Genomic DNA, 15,891 nt, shown 5'->3' with positions numbered 1-15,891 from the left:
CTCGCAGTGTTTATCGCGAATATTGCAAATTTTTATTTTATATTCCAAATATTCCAAATTTTTCCAGTGCCTACTTTAGCGCTAGATTCCAGAGATAACAGTGCGAGTCAATTCTTTTTTTTTTTTTACAACACACGTTCTTTTCTTTTTATATCAGAACACGAACTTTACCTTCTCTGTATTTCTTCCCTTTCTTTCTTTCGTCAATTTTCTTCGATGGAAGAACAACATTAAACAGAACAGCAGATCTTATTATGAACGAAGGTGAACTTGATCTTATGGGAATCCGGGTTGTCCGGGACGCGGGCAGATGCGAATTCCACGGGAGATTCTGACGTCAGCAAGATTATGGAACGACCAGATACAGAAACGGTTAGGTTTTACTCGTTAATTAACCCTTAAATGCAACTGTTGCCATTTCATCCATATATGCTATCCCAATATCACGATACGATATTTATTGCATTGTAATTTGAATGTATGTAAACGATACGATCGAAGAAATGGTCCGCTCCTACTTCAATAAAGCTTTTATTTCATCCGTTTAAAAAATTCAAATCGTTAATTTCGAAATGTTTCATCCTGTTGTTTATGTTGATTTCTCGATGTACGTATGGATCGTCGTTAAACGAGAACACGGTCTTAATTAATAATTAAGAATAATTAATTCAATGACGCCTCCTTAGGAGACTGAGGAATGCTACCCGGTGCAGAAATACCACGACGTTCGACGAAAACAGGGTGAATCGCATCACGATTTGAAACACAAGTGTTGTTTAAAATGTAACCAGCCATGGACTGAGGTCGGGCCATCGGAATTTGGAAGGAGGCGTAGAAGAACGAAAGATCAGCTGCAACACTGTCCTTCTTGTCACTGTCCGCCCGAAACAGTGAAATATTCGATCGGAAGAACAAAGTACGTTTAATTCGCCGTTGTACCTTACAAGATTAGAACGATTGCTTTTGCTAGCTGTTCGAAAAACATGGATGCGGTTTTGAACGAGTACGAACACTTGTTGACGACTCCGACGAGTCAAACGTTCAAGCATCAGAGATCTCAGAGCAACTCGATGTCGCCGAGATTATACGCACCGTCGCCTTGCAGCAACGCGGCGTATGCTCATTATCATTCGCGGAAAAGGCAACCGAGCAATCATCGACGTCAATGTAGGAACGAGCAGGAACAAATGCTTTCAATTATGAAGAACACGTTACATTCCGGTGGCAACGATCACGAGAGTTTTTATTGCGAATATCCACGGTCCATGAAAAACAGCTATAAGAAAGAGAGCTACTGTACGAAGAACGGTGATCAGGTAAAGATACTTCTTATTGGAGGCTGCGGCTCTTTATGCACTTATGTTCAATTTGCATATTACGGTTGTGATGTATAAAATATTATATGTATTATAATATGTATTATAATATTATATGTTATAATATTATATATATTATTATAATATTATTATATATATTATTATAATATTATTATAATAATATATTATAATTATTATAATATAATATATATTATAATATTATAATATAATATATTATAATATTACATAATATTATATATATTATTATAATATTATTTTAATATTATTATAATATTATTATAATATATTAAAGAAACGGCAAGGCAATAGCAATTACGCAGCGACTAAATTTTATAACAAGTACCTTACTTGCAATATTTTATATATTATAAAATATAATATTATAATATTATATTAATATATAATATAATATATAATATTATATTATATTATATTATTATTTGTATATTATATTATTATAATAATATTATTATAATAATATATTATAATATTATATATTAATATATATTATAATATTATATGTATAAAATATTGTAATATAAAATAGTAAGTAACAAGTAAGGTACTTGTTATAAAATTTAGTCGCTGCGTAATTGCTATTGCCTTGCCGTTTCTTTAATTGCATTTATGGGACTAGGACTTTATGTAAATACATCCGCAGTCTAAGTAGTATAACTGAACATGTCCAAATTTCTAGAAGATCAACATGTTTTCGAAATAGGCAATGGCAGGAATTATGAAGACCGTGGACGTGGACAGCGAGGCGATGGAACAGTATATGCGACACAAGAAGGAGCGCATTTTGAAGTCAGAATCACGAACAAAAGAGAGACACCACGTTGATAAAATAAACAGGATAAACGCGGATGAAAAATACGATTTAGGAGGACATAAGGACGACGGCTGGTTATACACTAAGGGTAGATTGAGATTCAATTTATCCAAGCACGAGAATGAAAATAAAGTAGAGGAGGACGGTTTGGCTGAGGATCGGAACCAACAGGGGAACAACAGATCTAGCGTGCAACCGAATAAACTTTCTATCCTAAAAGGCAGCAGTTCGCAGACTTCGTCGAAAAATAAAAACGTCGAAGATGTGGTGAGTCTTTAATCACCGTTCTTTTGTTCTCAGGTATGAACATTCTATCGAAGCTATTTTTTCACCTTTCAGTCCAAGCATAAAATTCTGACAATCGACGCAAACGGTTATTCGAAAGAGGCAGATTTGTCAAAAGGAGCCGAGATTTGTAAACCGTGCCAGCGATCCGTTGTTCAACAGAATTCTCCTCGCAGCCCTGGCAAAGAATCGATCAGTAACTCTGAAGAAACCAGAGACGAAAGCTCGTGTTCCGAATTAGTTAAAGAGGAAGACGAAGAATCTCCTTCTAGGAAGAATATTTACGCAGGTGGAGATCTCGATCTCGATCTTGATCTTCGTGCGACTAAAAGTTACATCGTTGATCTAATCGATCGGGTTCTTAGCAAGAAATTCGCCATCTCGCCGGGTCAGCAAAAGGTTTTCATTCGATTTCAAATGATTCGATAAGCCAAAATTTGCCCATTATTTTTCTCTTCTTCAATGCATCTGAACATACTTTTCATCGCGTTTCAGAACATAGAATCGAATCGAGAATTAGCGGAACAAGGATTCTCCATAGAAATAATACGTGCGTTGCGCGATGACTGTTGCGAGATATTTGCAAAGGATCTGTCGAGCCATCACGAAACATCGACTGAATACATAAAACACTTGAAAACCCTTCGGTGGAAACACATGCAACACATTCAGGACGAGTTTAAAAAGCTGTGTGATCTTCAAAAGTTTCTAGACGAGTATTCACCGAGGCAGTCGTTACCCTCGTTTCAATCTCTTTCGGGTGCGATCGAACAGAGGGTGGAGGAACGACAGCAACAGCAAGCGCAACAGCAACAGCAACAACAACACGAAGAGAAACAGAATTTGGGTACGATATCGTGAAGATTTCAAGGGTCGATTTAATGGCGTCAAATTTTCACGATTAAATAGCTCTCTATTATCGAAGAGATGCATTTCTATTCAGCATTAGATATAACGCAACGAAAGAAATAGATTTTTAGTTTACTACTAGTACTGCGTATCGTCTATTTTTTTACCGAATTATTCGAGTTTAAAAGAACATAAGATTTTATTAATAAAACGCAGACGAATAAAATAAAATAAATATATTTCGATATATAAAGAAATAAATACTTTTAGAGCGTTGGAACGTTACAAACTTAACACTCTTCTTCTTCTTCAAATTCTTATCAGCCATTTTCTATAGTAAATCCATAAAATAAAGCGATCCACAAAGGAATCGCGTCGATGTCTTTTTGGCCACTACTTTCTTCTTCCTTCCCTCGGTTTTTTCATCTTTTTTTTATAGTCCCTTAAAATCTCCAAACTCACTAATCCTTCTCGTATACAGAAACTTGCAAAAGTTCTCCGTATACAAAAGTACCGTATACAGTGATATTCAATTTAAAATCTTGTATTATCCGGCATTTTCACAAAGTAAGCAACCTTATCCTCAGCGACTCTGTAATTGTGGATCCATCTAGATCCTTTCCTAAGACTACCATCGATTCCATCCTTCCACACTCCTGCAGGCAGATAAACTTCTCTCTGTCTGCTACCGGAATAAAGTACGGGCGCTACTATAAGTTCCTCTCCCACAGAAAATTCATCAACGACAACGTGACAGGCCGGATCCGCAGGATCTAACATCCACAAGGGTCGAATTATTGGCAGACCAGTGTCGAGTATTTCCTTAGCGTATTTCTTTAACAACGGTGTCACTGTCTTTTGTCTTAAGGTCGTCAACGTCTTGGCTATTTCTAACACAGATTCGTCCGAGTATTTGCTTGGTAAATGAGTGAAGCGTATCACTGGTAAAAACGTAGACAGTTGTAACCATCTGATGTACAATTCTTTGTCCGGTAAATTCACTTCAAAGTCATTATCAGGATTATTGTCAGACATGGGGAGAGCCACGTCTCCTCCAACAGCACCCGGCATAATGAATGGATAACCAATCATTCCATAGGTCAAAACTGTTGGTATAACAGTCTTGATGGCCTTCCACGAGGAAGAGAATGGCGGAAGGGAAACGAATACTGGCGGTCGTGGCCTAGAGATCGCGCCTGACACACCCATCACTGGCACGGATCCCAATATCGATTTTGTGAATATCGTTTTGTAATGATCCGGATTTGTCAGTGGCTGCTCGCATTTGTAATAGTGAGGCATGTCTTGCGCTGTGCCTAAGTCAAGGTAGAACGAGTCCACGTGGTACTTCATGATCAATCTTTCAAGCTTGGACTGCAGCCAAGGTAGAGTTTTATTGTTCGTGATATCTAGGACGCCCACGCTGTTACTCTGCTTGTACCTGTGAACAGAATTTCGTATCTTTATTTAATCTTATTTACTGTCTTATATATATATGATTATACATATGGGAATATATAATCCGTTGGACTACTTTTTGTCGACTATTCTATTTTTACCTAGCCAAAGCGGGTATTCTCGGATCACTTCCTCTCTCAGAGATCAATAATCGGTTGGCCACGGCGTCTCTAAAATTGATAGATTCTGTAGATATAAACGGCTGTATACTGAACACGATCCTAAATCCTCGACGGTGAATAATATTAATCGTTTCTTCCATCGACGGGAATCGTTCCTCATCCAACACGAAGTCACCTGGACTAGGCTGCCACTCCTCGCTCAGCAAAACGTGTCCCTGTCTCAAGAAGCCCAAAGCTATCACGTTATCCGTGTAATTGTAAACCGCTGCTTCACTGGTAGGTGAAATTTGCCAGACTGGTTCAGACAGCAGCGAATGAACCGCGTTCAACTCATCCGGTTTTAAACCGTCCCACAAAGACTTCTCAGCCATGGAAGAATGCAAATTCTTCATATTATCGGTAGCACAGATCGTGTAGTTTAACTGAGGCAACGGTGTCAGATGATTAATATACGCGAAAGCATCATATTTCGCTTGCATACAGAAGTTGTTGCTTTTGTTTGCGTTAATCGACACGTAAAGTGGAGTTTCTGGATCAACCAGTACAGTAGCGCCTTTCGAGTTTAAAAAATATCTCTTGAGTACATTTCCAAAAGGATGTTTGGTAATGTCACCGGTAATAAAAGGACTTAAATCAAGTCGTCCACGTTCGAGAGGATAAGGCATATTCTGCACTTGGCCACCACCGTACCAATGGCCTCTCTTTTGCGACCAATCGAAGCAATCTTTGGGGTTGTAGTGAGGATTTAAACTTTGCCAAGTAACGTGGTAACAGTGCATGTCCGTGTGTTTTGTGTGAGCGAGATATAGACGTGCTTGTTGAAGCCACTCCATGCAAACAGAGTCTTGCTTCTGGTGATGAGATAGACAAGGAAATACTCCGGTCTCTGCAGGTATACCCTCGCCGAGTCTCGCTGCGATCACTTCCGTTCCGGTACTGCTGTATACGCGCATCACTCGTTTGTTCTTATTGAAACTAAAAATGACAGATTTAAAACATTTATTTATCGAGGCTTTCAGATACTGTAGCACAATTTACATTGTCGGAAACTTCTATTCTAAAAATTCATCAAAATGATAATTTTATTCTCCAATGTCCATAAGTTTTATGTGTGACAGAGTACGAAGTTACGCAATAGAGAACAAAAATATACAAAAAGCACCATAGAAAGACGGTGTAGAGAATATACAAAACTATAGAAAATATTCGAAGCGTAGAACTCGTTGTGATATTTAAATAAATCTCTGCTTCTGCTTCTTTACTTATCATCGCAAAGACATAAATTGGCATAAATATCCGCAGTCTGGTAATAAGATTATTACATCTTCTTGCTTACCTAAATTTGTCGAAATAGGCCCGTTGAAGGACGTGCTGCGTATAATAAAAATGCGCAAATCCTACCAGGAAGACGACACAGAGGAACAAAATACCGACGAAAGCTCGAAGTCTAAGAACAATCATCGAAACAAACGTTTAGACTCTAAGTCGGAAATTACTATAGGTAGTCACGTTTCTCGAACTTGTTTACCGATAATCGGCGTTCTGCCTCTTCTTGCTACTGCGTAGAGCTTGAGGAATCGACAGCTGAAGTTTTTCCTTGAGCAAACTGCTAATGCTGTTAACGCTCGTTATCGTGGAGTTGGCGCTCTGCCCTCCAGATAGTTCCATCGGATCGTTTCCTAATTTCTTATTTATCATTGGAGACATGGTTCTGCCTTTCCTTCGAGGTGGAGCTTGCAACGGTACTCTAAACAATTACGAAAGAAAATATGTAAATTTTCTTTTTTCAAGTGAAATATCTAAAAAGAGGCAGTAAGCTTTATTCTCGTTTCTTCTTTTACAATACCTTTGCAGAGACACCGCACTGCCAACGTCGTATCTTGGCATCATTTTCTGTTCGAAATTTCGTGAGAACGATTATTATCGACGTTTGACTCTCATGGAATTTATCGCCGAATTAATAAGCGATGGAAACTAAAACTGTAGCTTATTCGATTTCGCGTGCAAAGTGACTGCTAGAAACAAAGCGAGCGCGCGGTAAGCCTTAAAGTCTCGAGGGCAAACACTGCGTTAATCTCACCAAGTGCATCGTAAATTACACGAAGATACGCAACAGCGTACACGTAACACAAAGTACGCGGAAATCTCTTGGTGTTAAAGGCTGTTAATGGTCAAATACCGACTGACTGGCAGTCTGGTACGACGATTGGGAGAGTCTCGATCGTACTCTTAGTGCGATAACCCTGAAGCGATATAAAGAAGGTCGAATCCGAAGATGATCCTCGCACTGAGCGCACATAATTCTACGAAGACACGAATACTGGTTTTAACTAGTTAGACAAAGGATTTACATGTGATGTGACGAATATTAACGAACAAAAGTTTCAGGAGTGTTCCTCTCTCCTTTTTAAAGGCAGTTCGGATTGACAGTGTTTAAGATATGATATCGTTTTATGATTACTTTACTATATGATTAATTATTGTTTTGTATTTATACGCTGAACTTTTTTCTACGAAATAAATATTTATATTCGTCTGCGAGCGTGTATATTTTTGTATAAAAACGCGTATAAAAATTTGTAAAATCTCGTACCGCAAAATTGGATTCGCTTACTATGTCGTATGGATAATTACAATATTTTATTAGCCTTGTCATTTTTTTACGTTCAAAGGGGACGATTTATTAACGTGTGATCGTATTTAAAAGACTCGCGGGATATTTATCAGCCGAATAAAAAAACTTACTTGGCCAACTCTTCGTCATTCGCTTCTTCCTCGGTCTCAGAACCGAGCGGACTTCCATTGGGCGTCGAACCGCTGTTGCTGAACGTCACGCTGCTGCTGTCGTCGCTCTCCGATCTCGTGAACTTCGAGGCGGTTCCCTGCGAAAGTTTGATCACTCGTGAACATCGAACAATCCCGAGAAAATCAATTTGAGGACAAGTAATAAGAAGAGAAAATTGAAATCGTTGTCACGTTTCCTGTTTTATCGTTTCTTCCGTGACCTTACTCGTTTAAACTCTCGAAATGTCAAGTCACGATGAACAACGATGGAAAATGAGACCTGCTGCTTCGAACGACACTCGAGAACTACTCTCACGGAAACGTAGAACGGCATAGCACAGCACGGTGAATGCATAGGTTGACGATGGTAAACATTACGTAATCACCGAGAAATCATACTTTTTCATCGACAAATCGCAACCGACTCAGAAACCGAAGCGAAAACTTTCGGAATTGGAAAAATGATATGTAATTCAAAAACAATTTTTATGCCAATTCCCACTATGCGATATTTGTAGCAGGTATCAGGCTGCGGAATAAAGAACAAACCTTTATCACATCCAGCTTTACATTCTCAGATAATGCTCTTTTCAGAGAATAGTGAGATATGGAATAGAACTGCATTTATAATCCTTGACATCCTTCACATACATAGAGAATACTGTCTTGATCTTTTATGCGAATAACAAACACACACTACCATACGTATTAAAGGTTTATTGTGAATAATGCAGATATAGTCCAAATGAATTATTCTTCACTGGAAGAAACCAGTTTCCAGCTTCAAATTCCTTCAGTACATTTAATAAACATATATACGGATAATTATGACAGAATGACGACAGCTAACGCTGCTGTTAATACCTTTGCTGGGCTCGCACTGTCATTGATTATTCATAGTCAAGCTTAAGACAATGTTTGATTTGCGAATATTAGGAAGAGACTGTGTATGTGTTTAAGCAAATATTATTGAATCCCTGAGAAACAAGTATCGTCTTCTATTCAACTTCTCCGCGAACATCATATTCTTCGAACTTACCTTTTGCCTATCGATTCGTAGATCCTCCATTTCATCCAGATTACTCGGCATCGAAATACTCGTTTTACGAATTCGATTAGCTAGTATCGTAGGATCGCTCGTTTCAGTACTCTTGTCATTTGGAACTTTTATAGTTTCCGTAATTTTGTCTGTGGATGTGGCAGGCGCGTTTTCGTTATGTCCCGCCACCTTCGATGTATCTGGAAACCATAATTATTTTCTCCTTGTTATGTTGTATGTCTCTGAGAAATAGAAATATTTTAGAATCGTAAGTTTTATTTGCGAGTATAATTGAGTATGATTTCAACGCTATAAGAGAGAAATATTACGAATAAAATATTTACTTATTTAAAGAAGTCATTATTTCTTCCGAATTTCAAATTAAAAACTATATTTTACCACAATCATCGATACTCGATCGACAGTGTTACCAACGTTACTTTGTTTTCGATATTGTTGCCTAAATGTCAACAACTCTAACCTCGATAGAGTACGTTTTCTATCCTACCAAATGAACACAATCGACGAAGAAAATTATAAGAGAACGGTTGACAATCTTAAATACCAAAAAAATGTGCGATTGTCCTGCGGATAAAGAGGATGGTAGCAGAAAGGTTCCGGAGACAGTGACGCTTTTCAAAAAATGTGCAAAATCGTACCGTTCAACGAAAGACATAACCGAACCACCGAGCTGTGACACAATTTCGGATAAAGATATCTGGAGTACTGTGGATTCTTCGCAATCGGATCATAAATGTACTATCTACGGATCCCAGTCGAGCTCAAATAGTTTTAGCACTGATTCCAAAGTGGTAATTTTATTCTCAAGTTTTCATAATCGAACAAAACGTTTCGTCAGCTACATTATTTTTCACATCATGTAGTACAAGTTCGTCGATTTTGGGGAATGCGAGTGTCTCGGAGAAGCCGAAGAAGAACCATGGCATCCACCGATATTCAGTTACGAACCCTGCGTCGAGGAAGAGGAAGTCGAAGAAAGGCCAGACATCGAGTGCACGTTGGCAATTATAAAACCAGAAGCAATAATCTATAGAAAACAAATCGAGCAACGAATATTCGAGGAAGGCTTCGAGATTTATCAAACACGATGGCTGCAGCTCACGCCAGAACAGGTGTCCGAGTTTTACTCGGATAAATATGGACAGCTAAATTTTGCATATCTTGTTGCCTATATGGCATCAGAACCTATAATCGTTCACGTCTTGGCGAAAAAATGCGCCGTTCATGAGTGGCGATTGCTCATGGGTCCGACGAAAGTAATTTATAAATAGGTTCGACCATCTCGAGAATATCTCGTTTAATACTCCAATTACATTTAATTATAAATTACATTCAATTATTTCAGGTCACGGAAGCTCGTTTGTATTATCCTGATAGTATAAGAGCGAGATATGGTAGAAGAGGCGAGGATTTTAAAAATGCTGTTCACGGAAGTAACACTCGACAAGAGGCTGAGAAAGAAATTCATTTCTTCTTTCCTGATTGTATAGATTCTGTAGTTACGTGTCCTTTTCTCTTTTTTTTTTTTTAATCATAGATCATTTCGTTTGTTTGTTTCAGTCATAGTCGAGCCTCTGCTGAAGAATCAAATAGCAGTGGATTACTTGTGGGAAGTACTTAACCCTGTACTCGTAGAAGCACTATCAACAGTAAGAAAAACAACTTCTAGAATACCTTTTGTCAAATCTCAACGATTAGACCGGAAATTGATAATTTGTTCAAATTCCTTTACACAGTGTTGCAAATTAAAACCTGCAGATCCTGTCCTGTGGCTTGCCAATTGGTTGATTATGAACAATCCGAATAAACCGAAATTGCCGCAAGATCTTGCCATGATTCCATCGTGAATATCGAGATTTATATTTTATACTTCCGAAGACTTTGCCGTTTTTCGTAAATTCTATTTTCCTGATATTAATAAACTACGTTTTATCTCACCTACTGTGATTTTCTCCTTCTGAGGTTCGTGACGTTGACATGGCGTTCTTTTGTTTATTGCTCTTCTTTGCGTTCCGCTTAAAATGGGACTGTACCTTGAGAAAGTATCATCGCGTTAATAAACCATAACGACATGTTACAACTCTACCGTCATTTCTTTTTATTAATACTAATAATAGTCGTTCTATCGATATCGGTACCTCGAAATTACTAAATTTTGCACAACATTCACAAGCTGTTCGTCCTCAAAAATTCCGTGGCCGAGCGTTTCGTTTTCTTTGGTTAACGTGCACTGTTTCTTTTCGACGTTCCCATCAACATTCACCGCAGAATCCTTCGTTCTACCTCGTAAACGTTCTCCTCGTTCACGCGTAGAATCACAATTCCCAGTGTGACTCACAGTCGGTAAATGAATCGTATTCGACGAGTACAAATTATTCACTTTATGGGCACGATTTATTTCGTCCAATCGTGATCCCCAAGTGGAACTCCTACATCCAAAAAATTAATCCGTAATTCTGACGACTTTTCGATCGACGTGTTATTCGACCGAACAACGTGAGTGAAATCGAAATTGCGTTCTACCTAGGGCGTTCTTCGTTCACGAAACGCACTCTTGCTGCTGTTCCACCACTCTGCTCGTCATCGAAATCATTGCACGTGATTTCCGGTGTCGCGCCGATTAATCCATTGTCGTCTGGAATTTCCAGATCGTCCCGGAGGTTACCGTTTCTTCTCGAACTCTTCCTTTCGTTCGACACCTTCTTTCTCGCCGGTTTTTCTGGTGTTTTCGCTGGATAGTATTTTCCTCCACTTGGTGACCTTCGAAGTATATGCAAGATAAGGTTATTATATCGTTACCAGCGCGTGAAAAATTTACAGGGTCGTTTCGTCTGTTCCCGAAAATTAGGTCTAGTTCATAGAGAGCTTCGTATGCTTTATTTCCAGAAAGCTAGATTTAAATATTACTAAAATATAAATTATAGAATTAGACAGATGGCAGGGAGCTTCGTACGACTTATTCTCAAAATCTAAATCCGCGTTATAAGGAATGTCGTATATTTTGTCCTCAAAAACTAGGTCTAGACCGTAAAGAACGTTTTACAGATATTGCCGTCGAATTTTCCCCCAAAAAAGGTAAATTTAATAGTTTCCGTGATTATTCTAAGTTAAAGGTGGCGATCTGAATTTAATCGAAAAGAGATGTTCGTCGATCCCTGGCGTTAAACGAACGGCAATCGTTTTACCTGGAAGAGTGCCAAGGATCCACCCAGGTGGGTTCCCCGGAGCTGGTTTCAACAGCTCCGCCAGCGGGAAGATGTTCCACCACGCTGCTATATGCTGGCTTGTACCAAGGTGACGGGATCCTGACTATTCTACCAGGGGACAAAGATTCCTCTGGCTTACTTCCGCTCTGTTGTGGCAATAAGAATGACAGGGAAACGCCTGGTCGTTCTGCCAAGCCGACTGGATCGACACTGGCTACACTGACGTCCCAGGGATCGACGATGGAGAGCAATACTTTCTGCGCAAAGAGAATAAGGATGGAGAGTATGTCGGAGGGAAGAGGGGCAATCAGAAGAGTACCGTCACGGGAGTTGGCTAGTTAAAGTTGATTAAAGTTATGTCGTGGTACCGTCAGTTGAGCCAAAGTGAAAAGAAGAGGATCATCTCCAGACGGTTGCGTCGTGACAAGAAACCTTCGTGGCATCTTTCACGGTTGAGCAAGGGAGGAACGTAAAGATTTATCGTGTCGTTGCTACTCAAGTATTAGAAATTGATAAATTTCTGGCCTTTAAATCCGAGTGTAAAATGTGATGAGCTTCGAATTCGTGAAACTAAAAACTCGAAGGTTCTTTCGTTACATATTTATGATCGCACTCGAACGAGCTCGTTAAAGAGAAATCAAATTATGGTATTTACACTTCGTTAATCATCGAAACTGGCATCGAGCTGACAGTTCAACGTATACGAACCATTCGAATTACATAATGGAAATTGATAATGGCTTGCATGTCGCACACGTGCTATTTTCTTTTTTATTTTTAATGTACCAGACAAATTTTAAATCGTCGGTTGATTTTTTTTTTTTTTTTTTTTTTTTTTGAGAGGCTTAATTGTAGCTTCCGAAAGATAAAAGTTGCTCTATCTTGGCAAAATCGTAGGCAGATTTGTTCAAGGATAAGAATCGGATGCAAGATGGAAAGTTGAATTAAGATCCGATTAAATAGGATATTTGAAAGGGGCAAATATTAGGTAATTAAGTAGTATAAAAGCAGAGAGATTGGCGTGTTGCATTTATTCGCTACACTGTAAATATATTTGCGAAGTGTACATCGAGCGGTGTAGTCGGTATTATCAAGGGGACCATATCTTGTTTACGTTCGGCGGAGCAACGGACAGAGTTTTAAACAAACTAGACAATAAAACAATTACAAAAAAGCTGTGCAAAGATTACATGTACGGTTTAAATCGCCGCAATTAGCGAACGAACAATTTTCTTAGATGTTCGTTTGTTACTTCGCTATTGATACACTAATATTTGATAAGAATAAAAGGAAGTATTACTTGTTGAAGATAAAGCGTAAAGCTACATACGTTGAATGCATGAGTCAGATTCCTCGTGATCCACGATACATGTATCAAGCTCTTTTCTCGTTCTACGAGACAATTCGTGTTTCCCTGATGTCATATTAGAATAACGTAATTGACTGTTAATTGCATGATTTAACGACTACCGTTTTCTTCTTTTGAAATAAAAACATTTTAATTCAACAGACAGAATCACCATTACAAAAGCGTTGTAAATTTACACGAAAAGAGTGGCGACGTTTGGGACGACGTTGCTCCGAGTGACCGTCATTGTTTCGCGTTTCGTTTACGATTCAAATCTCGAGGATTTCGTGAATATAGGAAAACAAGGAACAAAAATTAACGACGATGATCTCATTCGCACGGTTGATTCGTTTGCACGCAGAGATGCGAGTTTTCTATGAAATTAGGTTAACAACTGCAGAAACAGTAAGATAACTTTCGACCTCGAACGAAAGATCGAGTTATAACTCGATACAACAACAGTAGCAACACAAAGTTTTATTCTTTCCTCGAAACGTTCCGAGTCCGATTACCATGAGTTTTGGTACCTTTCCGTGGTCATTTCTTAGAAAAATTAATTATAATTTACACGATATGCCAATACTTATCGTGCATATTCTATACGTCGTGTTTAGTCCGATACGTAACATGCAAAGTATCGATATCCTATAAAAAACAAAATCAGATTTTTCACGTAACAAGAACTTTACGGACAAAGTTTAATTCGATCATGCAACTCTGTTATGCAAGCGATGATTTTGAAGGCCAAGGAAAATTGTTGAGATAACTAAGAAAGGCTGTGTTGAGTCCTTCGTCGACAAATATCACTGGCAGCAAATTCACAAATAGTTTGTCAAATTAGTTTCTATCGATCTATAATTCTTTGGAATCATTCGATGTGTTGTACAACGATATTAGATAACGTGTTTCGGAAAATACAGGGTTTGCAAGTTAATTTGAGTACGTAACAGAAATTCAAACAGTAGTCGATAAATCCGTGAATCAGACTGTCGTGCAGACTGAAATAAAATAAGATCGTAATAAATATGGAGTGGCAGTATCGTTTGAAATATTTATATTTTCGCGTTACTTTTAAATAAATTTGTCATGCTTCCACGTATTCGGACATATGTTATAGTTCTAAAGAAAAGGGGCTAATTAGAAATGCTAGATAACTTGCATGACGTCAGTAAGACTATTTAACAGGAAGCGATAGAATTCTTAAATAAAGATGATTTACGATAAGTGATAATTTAAATAGATTTCATTACTCGATAGAAGCATTCTGTAATTAAAGAACATTACTATTTATCATTACTATTTATCATGGCAAGTCAACGGCTAAAAACGCTTACAGTAAGAAGGTTGTTACTTTGTACGATTCTTTTATATCGTTTCATCTTTGCAAATGTTATTTTTAAATGGGTCGGCAAAACCGAACGTAGCTTTGAAATGGTGTAAATCAATGCGTCAATTGTTGAGCAGTGTCAAAGTTGCATAACACTTTGGTCTGTTCGCACAATGAATTTTCAATAAACTACTGTACTTGTATATATTCGTTATACATATTGTGTATAATTTCAAGATACAACTGAAAAAGAACGAGGAGAATAATTAGAATGAAAAGTATTCAAAAACAACCACCGAGCTTAAGATTTAAGTCTTAAGATTCTCTGAAGTTGATCGTCCCTTTACACGATCGAAGAAAAATCCAATAAAAAACGGAAAGTACCGGATTCGCGAGAAAAGAAACATAGAATGCAATTTTGAGAAAACATACGCGCAACTTTCACGATTCTTATCGCTTCAAAGGCACGACGCGGTTCTACTAGAAAAACTATTAAAATTGTTATCGATCACGTTGCTCGAAATACGTTGCACTACGCTGTCGAAAAAAAAAAAAATAAGTAAATGGAAAAAGACAAGAAGGATGTTCACTCACCTTTTGATTGTCGGCTCTCTTTCGTTTCCTCTTTAATCTCTCCATTATTCTGGATCGAACGTTCGAACCGGTTGATCGCAGACGATTATCGAGCTTTCGAGCCTAAATTATACCGCGTACGTTGAGACGATTAGATGAGAGAACCTCCACCTTCGAAGACAGGTGGTTTTAGACTGATCTTCCGTTCCTTATATCGGCAACCACTTAGCGATATCTTCCGAGACCGCGTTCAATGTATCGGTAACGCGTTTGCGCGCGTATAAACGCTCACCGATTTGCAAGCGTTCACTAATACATAAAAATTGAATACCGCATACTTGTATATATACAAGATATGTCCCTCTTTCCGCCCACGGACAACTGATATCGATAAATCCCGTGAGTGACCAAATCGGAGCGCGTGAGCGAGCGTGTTTACGCCGCTACCGATCGGATACTAGTACAGTTCGCGATCCTTCGGTAGGAAATTTATATTTCCCGAGAAGACGGTTCGCAATCACCAAGGCGGCCCATAATCGCGAAATAAAAATTTCTCTTTTTAAATGTTCGCGACGAATTTTACGCGGCCTCTGGTATCGAAGGAGAAGAAGAAGATCGCGTTCGTAGGTATCTTTTTAAGGGAAAGCTCGTGGAAGAAGAAAATTTCGAGCATCGAGGAAAGAGCTTGTTGTATAGTGATTAGCGATTAG

General features: G+C 38.4%; 3 protein-coding genes across 5 annotated transcripts; 2 read left to right on the top strand and 1 right to left on the bottom strand.

Moving 5' to 3' along the window:
* Positions 1-147: 147 nt before the first annotated feature.
* LOC117235311 lies at positions 148-3,597 on the top strand. Its single transcript, XM_033497205.1, has 6 exons — positions 148-372; positions 687-916; positions 971-1,316; positions 2,059-2,436; positions 2,509-2,853; positions 2,950-3,597. Exons 1-6 carry the CDS (start codon positions 349-351, stop codon positions 3,313-3,315), a joined length of 1,689 nt encoding a protein of 562 aa, XP_033353096.1. The 5' UTR covers positions 148-348; the 3' UTR covers positions 3,316-3,597.
* LOC117235301 (myogenesis-regulating glycosidase) lies at positions 3,525-15,247 on the bottom strand. 3 transcript variants are annotated; one of them, XM_033497187.1, is made up of 11 exons: positions 15,203-15,247; positions 11,913-12,190; positions 11,251-11,487; positions 10,866-11,156; positions 10,666-10,760; positions 8,707-8,906; positions 7,629-7,765; positions 6,412-6,630; positions 6,220-6,330; positions 4,863-5,858; positions 3,525-4,744 (listed from the first exon to the last, which is right to left on the bottom strand). In XM_033497187.1, exons 1-11 carry the CDS (start codon positions 15,245-15,247, stop codon positions 3,838-3,840), a joined length of 3,516 nt encoding a protein of 1,171 aa, XP_033353078.1. In that variant the 3' UTR covers positions 3,525-3,837. The 3 variants fall into 3 exon arrangements, with proteins under 3 accessions (XP_033353078.1, XP_033353079.1, XP_033353080.1); XM_033497188.1 differs by lacking the exons at positions 8,707-8,906; positions 10,666-10,760; positions 10,866-11,156; ... (1 more) ...; positions 11,913-12,190; positions 15,203-15,247 and adding an exon at positions 7,894-8,016; XM_033497189.1 differs by lacking the exons at positions 8,707-8,906; positions 10,666-10,760; positions 10,866-11,156; ... (1 more) ...; positions 11,913-12,190; positions 15,203-15,247 and adding an exon at positions 7,860-7,879 and having other exon boundaries at positions 3,527-4,744.
* Positions 8,922-10,664, top strand: LOC117235308 (nucleoside diphosphate kinase homolog 5-like). The gene is made up of 5 exons (XM_033497201.1): positions 8,922-9,518; positions 9,591-9,983; positions 10,073-10,211; positions 10,288-10,376; positions 10,464-10,664. Exons 1-5 carry the CDS (start codon positions 9,279-9,281, stop codon positions 10,572-10,574), a joined length of 972 nt encoding a protein of 323 aa, XP_033353092.1. The 5' UTR covers positions 8,922-9,278; the 3' UTR covers positions 10,575-10,664.
* Positions 15,248-15,891: the final 644 nt, after the last annotated feature.

The sequence above is a fragment of the Bombus vosnesenskii genome, unplaced genomic scaffold (assembly GCF_011952255.1).
Source record: "Bombus vosnesenskii isolate JDL3184/JDL3185 unplaced genomic scaffold, Bvos_JDL3184-5_v1.1 scf7180000013315, whole genome shotgun sequence".
In the NCBI taxonomy this organism is placed as follows: Eukaryota; Metazoa; Arthropoda; class Insecta; order Hymenoptera; family Apidae; genus Bombus; species Bombus vosnesenskii.
The sequence above is the reverse complement of the archived record's forward strand: the minus strand, read 5'-3'. Positions and strand labels throughout refer to the sequence as shown.